Source organism: Tasmannia lanceolata, unplaced genomic scaffold, assembly GCF_043159265.1.
Source record: "Tasmannia lanceolata isolate RefF3 unplaced genomic scaffold, GAP_Taslan_0.1 ptg000006l, whole genome shotgun sequence".
Lineage (NCBI taxonomy): Eukaryota > Viridiplantae > Streptophyta > Magnoliopsida > Canellales > Winteraceae > Tasmannia > Tasmannia lanceolata.
In genome coordinates, this window is record NW_027518683.1 from 47,530,231 (window position 1) to 47,547,959 (window position 17,729).

The 17,729-nt window shown below is 40.6% G+C and overlaps 1 protein-coding gene across 6 annotated transcripts in view; it reads right to left on the bottom strand.

Annotated features, from left to right (window-relative positions):
* The window catches only part of LOC143880411 (E3 SUMO-protein ligase SIZ1-like), a 63,960-nt gene that overhangs the window by 1,318 nt on the left and 44,913 nt on the right, over positions 1 to 17,729 (bottom strand). For all 6 annotated transcript variants that reach the window (XM_077383396.1, XM_077383397.1, XM_077383399.1 and 3 more), the window contains 6 exons: positions 15,322 to 15,395; positions 14,980 to 15,087; positions 5,815 to 5,976; positions 1,434 to 1,538; positions 1,265 to 1,345; positions 22 to 1,150 (listed from right to left, as the gene is read on the bottom strand). In XM_077383396.1, coding sequence (XP_077239511.1) covers positions 22 to 1,150; positions 1,265 to 1,345; positions 1,434 to 1,538; positions 5,815 to 5,976; positions 14,980 to 15,087; positions 15,322 to 15,395 — 1,659 coding nt within the window. The remainder of the gene's footprint in view (positions 1 to 21; positions 1,151 to 1,264; positions 1,346 to 1,433; positions 1,539 to 5,814; positions 5,977 to 14,979; positions 15,088 to 15,321; positions 15,396 to 17,729) is intronic.

The following is a 17,729-nucleotide window of genomic DNA, read 5'->3' on the forward strand; positions in this document are numbered from 1 at the left end:
AATGGGAAGAAGGGCACACACCAGTATTAGCTAATGACTCCGTCCCTCCTTCCTCGGATGCAAACTCGTATCTCGAAGTCAAACCGTTCACAGCTGGAGATTCAACATGACTGCCCCCATCACCAAGCCTAAGTGAAATCCAGTCCTCGGTACGGCCACCATTGGACATATCAGCTTGGTCTCTCAAATCAGCCTCCACAGACACCGCAGTAGGTCGAGTGGGAAGGAAAATCTGCAATGAGGGGTCTTGGTCACCAAATGCCGAGGGATTATCAACAAGGCCATCATTCATTTCAGTGTTTGAGAGACGGATTGAAGGATCTTGAACTTGTGAAGTAGCACCTATGCTTGTGTCAGTAGTTAATCCATAACCATTTAATTGTGCGACAGAATTATCTGTACCAGACAGTTGGAAGGCAGGACCTGCCTGAGGACATGATGTCAAAGGCCACAAAAGCATCCCAAAATCCTCACCATTATCATCAAAGAGCCCCAAGCAAGGGTTACCACTTGTACCAAGTCCTGGGTCTTCTTGATATGGCTCTGTAACTCCGAGAGAAGGAATAGAAAATGGATTTGCATTGCCCTCGGCTGGGCATTCATAAACAAAATTTTCATCTTCTGAATCGCTCAGGACAATGATATCGGCATCCATTAATGGTGCATCAGGAATTACATTAACACTGTATGTTGGGTCGTAGTACAGGGAAAGTGAATCGAGCTCGTTGCAAGTGTTTGCTGAGACATCGAGGTGGCCCCCACCTTCCTGATTAACGCTTGTATCTTCACCATCTCTATAACTTCCAGTAGCACTGCTGCTCATAGGCATGATTTTTACGCAATGATTTTCAAATTTCCCCACCAAATGATCTCCAGATGATGGAGGCCGTATATCTTCAGGCTTGCGCACTTCCCAAATCCCATTGCGGTTTCTCTTGATTCCTAATTTCAGACCTGTACGGCCTTCAGACCCACCTTCTTGTTCAACCTGCTTCGATATTTCTGAGTCAGGTTTCATTTCAGTGACACAAAGAGAACCATCCGGAAAGTGCCATTGCCCAAGATCCCTACGTTCACTTTCATTCCTCGCACGCCAAGAACCATCAGGCTTCACATCAATCTCATTGACATCTTCTCCGCAATCTAGCATCTGTCTCAGAAGAAAGAAAGATCAATAAATACTCAATACAAATGTTCATGAAGAACATACGATTGAGCAACCCCACCCATCGCAACAGGAAGGGGTGGGGGGTGTATCCACTACCTTAGTTGTGATACGATTGAAAAATGGATCAATGATGATGCTTTCCAAGGAGTAATTCTTAAGGCAAATGGGACATTGCCACTGCAACCAAAGTACAAGGATTCTTAATATCAACTTCAGAAAAGAAAAGAAAAGAAAACAAAGAAACTACAAATATGTGTATGCTTACCTTTCTAGAACGTTGATTAAGCTCCAAAAAAGTTTCAAGATCAAAACAGCCCATGTGAACACAAGGCTTGAACCTGCCAGCAACCTTCATTCTGGACCCACTCATCTGCAACACATGCACAGAGGATTAGTTAACAATCTGCATCTAGTGCAATGCTGATTATTTGTTGTTAGAGTATGTTCCATTAAGTAACATAAGGGTAGTCTAGTCTTTTCTCATATAGTGTAACCCTATTCATGTTTTTATATATTAAGAGAGAGTATGTCAATACGTTAAGTCTGATAGTCTCTCTCTCTCTCTCTCTCTCTCTCTCTCTCTCTCTCTCTCTCTCACACACACACACACACACACACACACACACGCACGCGCGCGCACTCACTTCCTCTTTCTTTTCTTCCAAACACGAAAAAAAAGTTACTGTTCAAGTGAATAGTGAATACGTGAACAGTATCGCTGCACTGTTCACGTGACTAGTACCCGAAGTTTTCTACGGTTGTCAAAGGGCATTAAATGGTGTGTCTATTGCTGCCGGTTGTCGTCGTTTTCATCAATTGAGGATCAGATGCAGGGTTTTATGTCAATATCCTCTTCTTAGTTGCTTTTCGATAAGGGCTTTCTCCAAATTGATTCGAAATTTAGTTTGGCCCTGTCTTTGTCGATTGGGCTTGTGATTTGATCTAATCGGGCCGGTTTGGTGGTATGCAGATCTCGTAACAGTCGTGGAGCCTTTTGATTTGGTTTAGATTGCTTTCTACCGGTTCATGTAGGTTTGGCCAGGCCTAACAGCCTTTTGCTTTGTTTTGATCTTTTGATTGTTGGTGCATGTTTGGCCCTATAATTCTCTCTATTTGGTCGGTCAAAGTTGAAGAAGAGAGGTTGTAGGTCGATTGTTGCTCCGAGGCCTTTGTATTATGGCCGGGTGTGCTTCTTAGAGGGGTTGTGAGGCTATACTATTGTGGCTGGTTGGTTAGGATTGGTTGCCCTCATTGTGTATGCTTGTATCTCTTACTGGCTGCTACTATAGTTGTGGTATTTTGAAATTATTACCTGCTGGTTGCTGATTGTAGGGGTGATTGTTGTTAGCTGATTGTGGGACTGCTTGTGGATTGCTTGTTGGTTGTTTATTGTTGGAATTTCTGATTAGAACTTGAGTCTTTGACAGATTTCATTTGAGATATCGACTTTGCAAATGACTTCCATTAAACTCAATGGAGGTAATTACCTAGCCTGGTCTACTGCCATTAAGATTTTTCTATCGGCCGAAGGAAAATCTCAGCATATTGAAGAGACTAAGCCGATTCGACTAATGACGGTTTTAAAGCTTGGAAAAGGGACAATGCTCAGATTATGACTGTGTTATTTAATAGCATGCAACCCAAGATCAGTTCCTCTCTTATGCACCTAACTACGGCTAAAGAAGTGTGAGATCAAGTGAAGCTGTTATATCCTGGAGTCGGTGATATGAATCAGGTATGTGATGTCTTATTTCCCTTTCTTCAGCTGCGAAAGGAGGACAAATCCCTGACCGAGTACTATGCAGCTATGGTTGACTTATGTGATAAGCTGTATATGTACCGGCCCTTCTCTATTGATCCGACTGTTTTGAAGAAACGTGTGTCTGATTTCTGGTTCGCAAGATTTTTAGATGGTCTGGGTTTTGAGCTCTCCTATTCGGCAGCATATTCTTGGGTTCTAACTTTCTTCCCTCTCTTCCTAAGGTGTTTTCTCAAATTCAGCACCCATGAGAGAGCAATCTTCCCTTGATATTGGTGTTGATAGGGCTGCCCTCTCGGTGGAATGTTTTTCTCGTGGTCGTAGTGTCTGCTCTGGTCATGGCTTTGGTCGGAGCAACGGTTGGAGTCGTGATGGTGGTTGTGGTCCTGGGGTGGCTGCTGGGGTGGCCGGAAGAGTACTGGAGGTCGTGGCCATAGACATAGATTTTTTCTCATCGTGGTTTAGACTGTTACGCTGTGGACTATTGTTGAGATCTATATGACAGACCTTCAGGGTATGCAAATTATTCTGCATCAGGGGAGGAGGCCTTAGCATCTTCAATGCCATTAGGGCATGATCCCTCGAATAAAGATGTGATGATTTCTAAAGCAGAGTGCCCAGTTTCTAATGGTCCAGTTGTAAAATTAAATTCCATCTAGGCTATTCTTACTCAATAAGCTAATAAAAAGTGGCATCTACACTAACACCATGCCAAGCAAGCGCGGACATACATGAGCCCCTCTCCTAGATTTGTTCCTGGGGGAAGAAGGGGTCAGTACGCAAATTTGAAAAGTCTAATTATAGACTTGGTGTGGTTTCAGAATTTTTCAGAATTTTGGTAGCACTTATCACTCCTTGTTTGTTAAGAAAAATGAAGGGACTGGAAACTTGACTGTATGTTGAAAAAATTATCATAACTGGAGATGATGTGAAGGAAATGAATGATTTGAAACAGCATTTACAAAAAGCAAGTGATATCAAGGAACACGTTACTTAAGATACTTTTTAAAAATTGAAGGTGTCAAATTCAAAAAGGGCATCCCAGAGGAAGGAAGCTCTTGACCTACTCACAGAGCTAGGCAAGCTTGGAGTGAAGCCTATTGAAACTCTAGTGGAATTTAATTATTGTTTATCTGCCGGTGATGCAGAACTTCTGAACAATTCAGGTCGCCAACACAGTTATTAGGTGGACTCATGTTCCAAATAGACCAGATTTCGCTTATGTTGTTAATGTTATTAGTTAATGCATGCCCCTAGAACGGCGTGCAGGGAAGTTGTTCACCACAGTTTGAGATAAATCAAGGGGTCTCTTGGTCATAGTGTGCTATATAGACACAATGTGAATTTAGACATATTGGGTTTCCATGATGCTGATTAGAAGATCCACTTATGTGTAGTAGACACTTCTATTGAGAGCCATCATGTTAATCAAAAGTGTATGAAACAAAGTGTGGTTGCCCATTTAAGTGTTGAAGCTGAATAAAGAGACACAGCAGTAACAAGTAATGAGTTTCTTTGGCTAAAAAGCGCTCAGGGAGTTAGGAATTGAAGTAAGCTATAGTGCTATATTATGCGGCCATTTTACGATAACTAACTTTCCATTTTCATAGCATAAAATCCAGTTTTCCAAGAAAAGGCTAAGCAAATAGAAGTTCATTGACAGTTTTTGGGAGCTGGCGAGAATACTCCATACATTCCGATTACATACCAATTAGCAATGTGTTCACCACAGCTTTACCAAGGAAGCAGATCACCAGCAAGCTACCAAAGATTGACACCTATTCTACAGATTGAGGGGGAGTGTTGATGATTATATATGTAGCTAGAATAAGAGTATGGAGGAGTATTGATGGCAATATCATAATTAGTACATAGTAAGAAATAGACTATCTACATGATTGGAAGGGGTTGACATCTGTTATTCTTCTTTCCAACAACCCCAAGGGGGTGGTGGTTCGGAGCGGATCATGGAAAATGACTGTGTCTGGCGACTGTTGGTTTGTTAGGTTTACAACGAGCAACAAACAAGACTGATACTAAGAAAAACTTTGTACATGACGTGAATGCCCTCTACAAGAACATAGAAGCAATTGTGAGTTAGGGCCTATAGTTGCTTTACCCTCACGACTGCCACCCTAAAGCAAGAGATGATAACTTTGACACACTGAGCTCTATGCGACTTTAAGGCGTATGTTTAATCTCCTTTGGTCTCAACCTTACAGACTAGTAAGTCAATTAAGTTCACATCTCCAAATCTTTAAACCAAACCTTCAGTGAAAATAATTTATTGCTGCTCAAGTTTTGTCTTGAATGCACAAGATTGACAAATAACAAGAACATAAACACAGCTCTCGCATTTAGTTAGCACCTAGAGTTTTCCGGTAGTACCTAACACACATTTTGAGTACGCCAAGAAAGAAGACGGCCTACATGCTTGACCAATAACGATTCTTCACTACCTGACTAATTCGCTGAAAAATCCTTTTTTTTCCATTAAACATGCAATGCATTGTGTTATTGTTTTATTCAATTATACGCAAAATTGGTTGACCAGTTAAATAACTACATCCTCAATTCTTTTTTTTTTTCTAAAATTATAACTACCCATATTTGATCAAGTTAGTAACTGCGTAGCATACTGTCATCAGTAACTTGAACTGCCAAAAAAAAGTACCGGCGAACCCCAAACAATAATACAGCCATGGCTCCCTCATAAAAAAATCTGCTATGTACTCGAATTTATCTTGAACCTCTGTGGCTGACTAAAAATAATAAGTCAAATAAAACTCACAACTAAAGCTACTAAAACAGTATAGTGTGTGGGGTACCGAGCACGTATTTTGCAAATTACAAATAAAAAAAGACCAAGATCATTCAAATGACTTACAGGGCAGCGGAGATTAACGGTAACTGAATCAGCTACAACTTCCAAATCACTGTCACTGTCTGCGTTCTCGGCAGCAGTGCCACCCCCAATGCAACGACAAACACGAGCAAGAGCTTCTTCAAAGCACTCACCATCTGTTTCCTTGGGAATCAAGTTCAGAACCTAACAATGGAATTAAACAAAAACATTACCTTACATAACACAATGAAAGAAAAGTGCCGCCAGTCATTTTTTACACAGATTCAATAGGAAGGGAACCAAACTTTGAAAACAGGCGCAAGGAAAGAACGGAAAAAAAATTGGACAGAAACTTAATTATACCTAAAAAAATAGTTGTTTTTAAGTTGCTATAGTTGTCAATCTAGTATAATAGTAATTGAACGCTACTTGCTTCAAGTGGAGAAAGAAAAGCAACAACACAAGATCCACAGATGAATGAGTTGTTGACTAGAAGCTTATCCACCAGATGCAATTATTTCAAGTCATTCAAAGAAAAAAACCAAGAAAGCCTAAGATAAAAATGCTCCATACAGTCAGTAAACAGCCACATGCATTAACATAGTTAAACATTCAAATAAGGGATGATAACCTTCACAAGGAAAGCTCGATACATCAAAATACTTCAATGTTTCTCCTTGTCAACAAGTTAAGCTATGGTTACATTAGCATCAACTAAAGGATAATCTACAGCAAATAGATAAGATAGAATAATATTCAAGGAGATTTTTGTGGTGCAAAGGATGATGATAGCAACCAGGCTTGAAGAAGATTGGCATAGAGATAACAAATTCTGCACAAGGTTGTTGGTAAGGCTTGCGGCATCATTTTCGATGGAGGGATCAGTGAGAGCATGGTGTCGAAAAAGATGGATTAGTTATAGCTGCCTATAAAAAGGTACCAATGGATGCATGTCATATTCGTTTGGGCATACCATAGTTGTAAGATCACGATATGACCGATCAAACTACACCTGACACCTACATCTTCCACTACAAAGGAAAGAAGTTAGACTTCACATACCATGAAGGAAGATGTGACTAGTAACTCTAATGGCAGCAATAGCAACCACACTAACTTTAAGATAAGGTCTTAAATTTTGGTTTCGGTTTCATTTTCGGCCGCTGCAGAAATGAAAACATTTCGGTTTCCGTTGGAAATAGTGACGAAAATCCTTAGAATCACAGAAACATATGAAAATATATGGAAATGATAAAATTTTAAAAGGTGATAGAATCTTAAGATGAAACTTCATGAAATGCTAGAATAAGCATAAATACAATTAGAAACCATCACACAAGCATGGTAGGTGCTGAGAAAATCCGTTGGGCAAAACAATCAGATCCTGCACAAATTAAACGAAAAAAATAAAAGTAACAAACAAGCCACAAGATCAACACCAAGATTTTACGTGGTTCGGCCAAGCCTACTCCAACGGGCAAGAAACATGATCTTCCACTATGAGAAAAACAATATACAAGGATTACAATGGATTAAACTAAACCCAAAATGGTACGTGCTGAGAAAATCCGCGGGGCAAAACAACCCGATCATGCACAAATTAAACGAAAAAAAAAATAAACGTAACAAACAAGCCACAAGATTAACACCAAGATTTTACGTGGTTTGGCCAAGCCTACTCCACGGGCAAGAAACATGATCTTCCACTATGAGAAAAACAATATACAAGGATTACAATGGATTAAACTAAACCCAAAACCCACAACCCTTTCTTGCTTCTCAAACCCAAGACCATACAAGAGAGTGACCCAAGAGAAAACCCCAAGAGAACCCAAGAAAAGACCCAAGAAGAAACTCGGAGGAAGAAACCCACTTCTCTCTCTCTCTCTCTCTCTCTCTCTCTCTCTCTCTCTCTCTCTCTCTCTCTCTCTCTCTCTCTCGCCAAGAGGCAGCCGACCCACCCCTTGCCCAAGTCTTCTTGCCGCAACTTCCAAGAGAACAAAACAATATCCTTTTAATACTTAGGTTTTCCTAAAAACCAAAAAGAAAAAAAGAAACTTTATATTTTGCCTCTTGCCTTCCCCCCCAAGAAATCCATCATGGGCGGGAAATAAGGCAACTTTCCCAACAATCTCCACCTTGGCTTATTTCCTAGCCACCTGAAGATTTTCCATTAATGTCACCACCGGTCCGCTGTCACCGCAAAACCCACCATTGGCCTTCCAAAGTACCAGCTACACACCCCTCGAATCATCCTGGTTCTGATTCCACCCGATTCGATCAACACAGCCAATGCACATGTGTAGCTGCCAACCCGTTGACTCACCCAGTCAACCTTGGAGAAGGATTTCGATCCATCCTCCCCAACGCAGGTAATGTCACCTTCTCACCATCGTCTGCAAACCGGAAACCTGTCTCTGCACTAACTGCGAAATAGACCCTACGCGTGCATGCACTTCCACTCCGTTTCCAATTAGCCATCGAGATCTTAGGAACACTAGTCACCGTGTCGCCTACCAGATGATATAACTTCCCACACTTCTCTCATTTCATTAGAACCATACAACCACGTGTGATTTTCATGGCTCCCCCTGCAGCAGAATACCTTCAACCCCTTGAGTCCAACCGGCCAAGTGACACTAGATTCTTTCACATCTTTGGGACATACGTCACACCACCCAAAGTACGAACCACTCCATCAGACATTTTGATATTCACCATCCCAACTCCCGTTACGTCACAAGTAGACCCGTCACCCAAGGACACTACACCCGCCCTTGTCTCCCTGAACGTATCAAAATATTCTCCTGGAGCATACATGAACAGAGCACCCTAAATCTAAAATCCACTAATCATGAGGAGAAGTGTGATTAGCTGTGGAGACTGTGAGAACGTCTCCAACCCCTTCGCTCTGTTTGTCTGTTACATCCACCACAGTATTCGAAGTACCATTGTCCACCAAGTTAGCTCGCTTTGGACAATCCCGCTTGATGTGGCCATATTCCTTGCAATAGTAACATTGCACGCCCTTTCCGCCGACCCTGGATCTTGACCCGCCTTTTCCTGATCCCATGTCAGACGACCTTCCTCTTTGATTCCCATGATGAACAACCAACCCATGTTCTTCACTTCCACCAAGAACAGGTTTCTTTCGCATCTCATTCGATAAGAGCGATCCGTGACTTCCTCCAACTTTATCGTATCCTTACCATACAATAAAGTCATCAACCTTGTGGAGCTGATTCATAACCTCGTTGAACACTGTAATGTGTTCCAGAAGATCTCCGCATTCCTGCATCTTCAGCCTGTACAATTGCCGCTTCAGATACAACCGGTTGGCCAAGCTTTTTGACATGTAAAGCTTTTCCAACTTCTCCCCCATAATTTAGGCGCATCTTCTTCTTCCATAACATTAAACATAACGCTATCTAGCAGACAAAGCCGAATTGTGCTAACCGCCTTCGACTAAATATCTTCCCACTCGGCAACCGTTATCTTCTCCGTCTTCCCATCGTTACCCTTCAACGCCTTAGCTAATCCCTGTTGAATTAGGATGTCCTTCACCCTCATCTGCCATAGGGTGAAACTGCCCTTTCCATCAAATCTGTCGATGTTGAGCTGAGTTGAACCTGATTTTACATCCATTTCAAATTACTTCGCACTTCTCGGTGTAGCGCTCCAACTCGAACAAGAATCTTCTTTGACAATCTTTATACTCCAAAGATCGTTCTAACCGCGATCCAACCACAACACCCACGATCACTTTACCCGACCTCGACGATCACTTTACCCGACCTCGACGATCACTCAAAACCACGGCTCTGATACCACTTGCGGAGAAAATCCGTCGGGCAAAACAATTCGATCATGCACAAATTAAACGGAAAAAAAATAAAAGTAACAAGCAAGCCACAAGATAAGCACCATGATTTTACGTGGTTCGGCCAAGCCTACTCCAGGAGCAAGAAACACGATCTTCCACTATGAGAAAAACAATATACAAGGATTACAATGGATTAAACTAAACCCAAAACCTGCAACCCTTTCCTTGCTTCTAAAACCCAAGACCATACAAGAGAGTGACCCAAGAGAAAACCTCACGAGAACCCAAGAAAAGACCCAAGAAGAAACTCGGAGGAAGAAACCCACTTCTCTTCTTCTTCTCCCTTTCTCTCTCTCTCTCTCTCTCTCTCTCTCTCTCTCTCTCTCTCTTAGCTTCTCTCTCTCTCCCTCTTTTTCTAGCCCAAGTCTTCTTGCCGCAACTTCCAAGAGAACAAAACAATATCCTTTTAATACTTAGCTTTTCCCAAAAACCAAAAAAAAAAAGAAAAAAGAAACTAAGGGCAGATTGGTAGGCATTGGGGTCAGCCGACACACCCCTTGGAGGATATGGCTCAAAGATTCTATTGGCCCACCAAGCATAGGGATGTAGAGAGACTAGTTAGGCGATGATGAGTTTCCCAATACATGGAGGGACAAACACAGAACACGGGATTCTACACACCAATACTAGTTCCTACATCACATTGGTCCATCTTAGTATAACTTTTGTACTTAAACTGCCTAAAACAGCAAAGGAGCATGATTATATTTATGTGGCTGTTGATCAATTATCCAAAGTCGCACACTTTATACCAAGTTCCCTGACTACTAGTGTGTCGCTTATTGCTGAAATACTTTTTAGGGAAGTACGTTTACATGAGGTACCAATCACTATAGTTTCAAATCACGCCTGACTTTGGAAGCGGAACACGAACCGATTTCTGTATTACAGGTTCTCATTGAGCGTAGCAAACCCAAGGTTTTAAAGAAAGTCAGCGACGTTTCTGTGGTGTTCTACTTTTGCATAGTCTCGATCCACAGTGGAAGGCTCTGCACCTGAGCCTTGTTAGACTCAGCAGACATGTAAGGTGTAAGTGAAGGGAATAGAGGAGATGAAGTAAGTCCCTCAGCCTAGCATATATCCGAAATTGATGCAACATCGTACTATAGTATAGTCAAGTTCGTGGGCCACCTTTGCGTACGCTTTGGAAGATATTGAAAACTGAACTACAATATTCCAGCAATGCACATGATCAAATTGATGGGCAGAGAGAAGTTGTTAATAGGAGTTTGCAGAATCTACTTCATTGCATCACATGTGATCATGTGAAGAGTTGGGACTCAATCGTGCCACATGAATTTGTTTATAAATTTTTTGCCAACAAATGTGCAAAGAAGACTCCATGTGAAGTTGTGTATGGGCACACACTACAATGCATTGTTGACTTGCAGATGCTATTTTAGGATGATCGACGGAGAGGGCTATGCTGAACACATTAGATGTATTTAAGATGTAAGGGCTGTCATATTTTAAGAGCAATGAGTTGTACTAAGAAATTGACTATACCCATTGCTGGTTGAAGGAGAGTTTATAAGAAAGTTTTAAATTTCGGTTTCAATTTCAACGTCGGTCATCCAAAACGGAAATATTTTGGTTTCGGTTGCAAAATCACGGAAACGTATGAAAACATATGCAAATGATGAAATTTTAACATGAAACTATGAAAAATGCTAGAATAAGCACAAATACATAATTAGAAACCATCACATAAGCAAGAAGGCCACCCATAATGGCTTAATCACAACAAACACCTGGTGAGATACGTTGCCGAACATCTTTGGAAGAGTAAAGTCAATAAAACACAATAACCCGTCAAGTGTTGGGCAAGCCGCCAAGAGAGAGTACTTGGATCTCCAAAGATGAGTTGAAGTATGAGGATCCCGTTACATATGCCAGTTATCAAGATGCTTTCTCGTTGGAGTCGGGCGTTTTTCTACCCGGGGAGGATTGATGCAGTGGCGAACAGTAGCTTCATGAAGAAGTGACTATCTTCATAAGAGGTGTTTGGGGTTTTATGTCATGGTTAAAGTGATTTAAGGGGTGGGGGATGACCCACTTAACTCATTATAACATAAATTATACATTGTAGAGATGAGATCATAATGGGATTAAGGGCCACGGGGGTTTGCTGTTTGCTGTAACCGAAAGACAGACAAATTTTGAAATTTGCATTGGGGTCTTTTTTAATGATAAAATTCATGTGAGGCTTTCCCCCAAGAAACCTGCTCGAACAGCAGCAGCATCATTATTGCTGATTTTTGCCCCCCCCCCCCCCCCCCCTTTCATTTTTTTTCCTTGTTTTCTCTTATTATTTCTCTATATATCAGAGCAGTCCAGATCTGTACTTTCTTATGCAGCATCAAAAATTCTGAATATTGATCTTATTCAGTTAATCTATCGAACAAAGCAAAAAAAAATTTGAATGGTAAGGATAATTATATTGAAACCAAAAGGATCAAGAAGATCCCCACAAATGCAAAGGGAAGGTACAAAAGAAAAAAGAAAAACCACCGAAAGGGAAAAGAAGAAAACTAGGGGGGGAAGAAAATCAAAGAATTCTATGCTCTCCCTAGAAACACCATCTTTGGCCAATTTATCCGCCTCCCCATTTGCCGACCTCTTTACATACTTGAAAGAAATAGCTACCATCCATATCCTGTCCTACATCTCATCGAACAATGATGCGAATCTCCACGGAGCTGCCTTTGACCTTCTTAACCATCTAATGACATTGAGAGAGTCACCGTTGATGATCACATTATTTAGGTCAACATTTTGAAGCAAATTAATTCCATGATGTACGGCGTGTTTTTCTACCTCGTTGGAGTCCGCTATTCCGATAGGACCTCTAAAGGCCAATAGTACACCACGATTTCATCCCTCAATAGACCCCGATACCTGAAGGACCCAGATTACCAACACTAGAGCCGTCAAAATTCCATTTTAAACTTCCTTACATGGGCGCCGACCACCTCTGAGCTACTTTGAATTTATTTGAAGATCCGATGCATATCTCTTTCCAAACATGCCAAATATCATAAAGCCGATACAAATCTAAAGCACTCTACTGATTTAACCCAAGATATAGTTAAAGCAATAACGTTATTAAATAGAAATTGTGCTCCCTTTGAATATCCCTTAAAGGTCCTTGCGTTCCAAGTACCCAAATCGTGGCTAAAAAGCTAACTTGCCAAAGAATCCTGCCTTTTTTCTTCCATGGACTCATAGCCCAACTCTCAAATAAGTACAAGAATTTAGCTGGGCACACGCAAGCAATCCCGAATCTAGCCATTAATCGACCCCAAATAACTGTAGCCACTTTGCACTGAACTAGAAGGTGATCTACTGTTTTGCCATCCTCCAAGCACAATGATTGAATATCAAAATATTTCTTTCTCTGAGGAAATCAATGGTTTGTATCCTTTGAAGCACTGCTGCCCAACCAAAAATAGCTACCCTTGGTGGTACTTTTATGTCCCATACTTTAACTACTTTGGAGGTAACGAGGCAAGGTAGGAGCTGATGGTAAAATGATTTCACCGTGAATTCCCCATCTAAGTTCCAAACCCAGATCCTTTTGTCTTTCCTAGCAAACTTGATGTAGCATTTTTCCAAATTCTGAAATAGTCTTTCTACCCGTTCAAGTTCTCGATCAAAGAAATTCCTTCTGAAAGATGGAGACCACACTACGCTGTTATCTGTTCTGATAAAGCAATCCTTCACCATTACCTCCTTCATGTGTTGATAATGCAAACAACTACGGAAACTCTTCTTTCAAAGGTCTGACAGTACACCACTTATCCCACCAAAACCGAACTCTGTTCCCGTCATATACGCTAAACCTTTTTCCTTCCATGAATTTTAGTTTAAAGCATAATATATCCCTCCATGGAGTTTTACCCTTTTTCCCGAATTTGTCCTCTGATTCCCAATGTCCAATGCATGATCCATACTTGTTTTCGATCACTTTTGCCCACAATTGGTTCTCCTCTTCTCCACATCTCCATAACCACTTGCCTAACAGTGCTTGATTGGTTTCCTTAATTCTCCTAATGCCAAGACCACCCACTTTCATGGGTTTGCATACTTCCTCCCAACTAACCAATGGAATTCCTTTCTTATCAATAGCCCCTCCCCATAGGAAGCGCCTTCGTATAAAATAATCGTACAAAGCAAAATTATCACAAAAAATAATCAGGAACTAATACAACAATATGTAACCTGCTGTAATACCAGTGAGATAGTATCTCACAGCCAAACAATGAAGAAATATAAACCCAAACAGCAAGGAATACTTAAAGAGGACAGTCACATAATGGAGAAAACAAGATCATACGAGTGATGTTTTTCAAAACAATGAAGCAGAAGATGACATGCATAAACTTTAAAAATCGTAATTCATTAAAACCTTCCCAGAAAAAATATTTTGGATCATTTAAATAGACACTTTTTACCTCCAAACACATTCTTTCGTAGACAAACACCTTAGACCTTTCCTCTACTCTTTCTAATTTTAGAACACATCTAAAAGGTCCAACAAAAGCTAAATTCTGCTAAAAACAAAAATATATACATTCTAAAAAATAACCCAACGTAGAACTTTGGATGCTCCAGTGAGAAGAGGCGACTCATGCCAAATTGATGGAGTAAAAAGAGGTAGGGGCAGACCGAAAACAACTTGGGTAGAAACAGTGAGGAAAGATTTGATAGCTAGGAACATAACAGAGAGCATGACCTTGGATAGGATAGAATGGAAGAAAATGATCCACGTAGAAGAACCCAACTAGAGCCAGGATTAGAGCTGGGTAGATTCCTTTCACCTTCTTCATGAAATTTTTCTAAAGGATTCATTTAGCCGACCCCAACTAGTTTGGGACAAATGCTTTGTTGAGATAGTCTAAAATATAACCCAAATCTCCATTAGAAATGAAGTTTATGGCTTGAATTTTTCCAAATATAAACTAATCATGACTCAATTTTCTGCTTCAATATAAACCTTCTCAATTAAGAATAATCCTCTAAAAGCTTCAAACAGTCCCCAAATTTCCAAAATAGATACTTTCTAAGACCCAAGAAAAATATCCAAGAAGTTTCAAATGAAACTTTAATGAAACTTCTTCCATTGAAGGTCAACCTCCTTCTCTAGTTCCTCATTTGCAGTGTCTACAGGTTTATGTTGCATCAACTAAGACGATTAAAAAAGGAGCTTGATGTGCATTAAATAACAAGAATCTTTTACCGTTGTTGAAGGGGCAAACCCTCATGCTAAACAATTGGATTACCTCATTTTAATAGAAACATAGGGTTATTTTCTAAAAGAGTACCTGTTGAACTGTACGCCGTTTTACAAGTCTGACTCCCAAACAAAAAACACGAGTATCACATCCTGATAGAAAGATCTTATTTATTCCCTCCCTGCTGAATGTTGTGATCTGCAAACATAAATACCACAAAATGATGGAAATAACTTCGTGGCGAAACTATTTAATACGCTCTTCAAATTTTATAAACCTTTAATTTGAAAGGGAGAAGGGTAAAGAAAAACGATGAGGGGTGAAAACAGAAACTCGAATAAACATGTAGAAATTTGTTAGGTGTAGGAAAAGGACTCCAGCCAAGATAATGGCATTCATAGAAATGCTGTACAAGAAGATAAAGGCACTCACTGCTGGACTATCATCACGGCCATTAATTCCTAATAGTTGAGAGCCTGGCCTATTAGTTGTTCGGACTGGGACAGCTGCAGATATATAATGTGAAAAAAAATATATGACTAGACTGCAAGAGAAATATGCGCCACAAAATCATTTCAATGAAGAATACCGACAGATGAGATTACTATAATGATTTGATTAAAGAATAAAAGTGAGGATGCACTAATCATCTGACTGGAATGTAATACAAAATCCAAAGCCCTTAGAAGATACCCTAAGGGTAATTTTGATAATTCTGAACCTTGCATCAATAGACCATGGTTCACTTTGAGAGCGAAAAAGTGCTACTGTTTTCATTTTAACTTCTAAGAATTTATTTGAGTGATAGTAACATTTAAGAATTTATGTGAGTAGTGAAGCTTATGTTTCTTCTGTATATCAAAATGATACCAGCAAATTTATTTGTGTATACTATCTTGCTTATTCTTGTGAACATGGAATGTCTATTCCCTGCTTGTGAACATGTGATTGTATACTTGATAATTTCATCTTGACTCCTACACCAACAAATACCTTCACATCCATCAAGGATATCAAAGATGATGTGAAACTATATGAAAAAGGTATTTGATTCAAATCTTCTTAAGAGAAGAACCATTTCCCTTACGATGACTAAATTCATGGAGGAATCTGAAGAATAGGGGCAAGTTAATCGTTCGATTGTGAAGGAAGATGCAACAAAATGTTGGATCAGCTGATTTAGAACTACGAATGAGAAAGTTCAGTGCCCTCTCTCCCTACCTCTGAACAAATGCGATTTTTGTACCAAAAAAACAGCTCACAGGGCCACCTGCAAAGATACAAAGAGCAAGCACTGGAAAGAGAACCATTGTGCATTGCCAAACGATCATCAGAAGGCCTAAACCACCACGGGAGGAGCCTCCCTCAATCCACAACTTCTCTACTACAATCCACAACATTAATCTGACAGCAGTCCAAATTGCCTGAAAGTCAGCCTCTGCCGCATCGCAATTACCACAAGGAGCTACAAAAGGAAGAGAACCCATGGAACTAGGGTCAACTATACAAGCTCTTGAGTTGTTGTCTTGGGCAAAAAGAACTAATCCGCAATTCTAACAAGGGATTACAAGCTCTCGAAAGAAAAATAGAGCTTGCCAACGATTGAGGAAGGGTGTAGAATTCATCCACAACTCCAAGGGATTACCTTCAAGCAGTAGTGATAACATTTTTAACCCGGAATCCTAAGTGCAATCAGCTATACAAGCTCTCAAGTTGTCGTCTTAGGCAAAAAGGTTGGGGAATGAGATGGCCAAAGGCATCATACCACACCAACCATCCAACCTAAAGAAGGTTTTTAATTCATTGCCAACGCAAGACAAAATAGAAGAGAATCATTAAAACACAGACTAGTTCTCCCAAATTGGAGATTTTTTAGCCTGACATTCTCCTAGCCTAGTGTCACGGACCTTCCGTTTGGGGGTGAAGTCCGTGCGTCACTTGCGTTGTCTCACAACAAGCAAGTAAGCCTAGCAAGGTTGTGAGGATCAAACCTACAAAACAAGCAAAAGGAGAAATGCTAAGTTTTCAAGCAAGCACAAAATAATGGGGCACACGAATAGGCAAATGCTGATCTTTATTGCTGATTCTTGAACAAGTTACAATAGGACTAAGCCAAAAGGACTACTACTCCTAAGGATCCCCGATCACCCGTTGACTAGAATGGAATCTCTGCTAGGATATGCACTAGCAATGCACCACTCGATGGCCAACCAAGCTCTCAGGGAAAAGAGCTTTAGAAACCTACTCACTTAGAGGCTAGTGGCAACCAAAGGTGCTATAAATGACAACTTCTCAAGACGCAACGAGACGAGATACGTTTCGGATGTAATACCGACTACGTCCCCACTACAACATGTGCATTGGCATGACTCTTACATATTACATTGATAGACCAAGTCACGGGCCATAGGCCATGCGAACAGCGCTGGACGAAATGGCCCCGTGACACTAGGATACATACCAGGCCTTAATTATTGGCCGTAATCCTCATTGTTAATCACTTAGCCAGAAAGGCATCATTTTGGGATCTAATAGCCTTAATTCCTAGTCCACTCAAATTTGGGTTGGCACACAGTTTCCCAATTAATTAGATGAAATTCCTAAAAGTAGTGTCATCATTCTATGGGAAATTCGGAAAGATCTCATTAATTCAGCCTGCCACCCTAGGGGGAATCTTATAAAGGCACGGGAAATAGGTTGGAATATTACAGAAAGAAGCTTTGGGAAGGGTAATCCTTCCTGGGAGAGACAAATACTTCCCTTTCCAAGATTCAAGGCAGGATTCAATTCTCTCAACCACCGAGTCCCAGTAATGTACGCTAAGGTTCTCATCCTCTAGA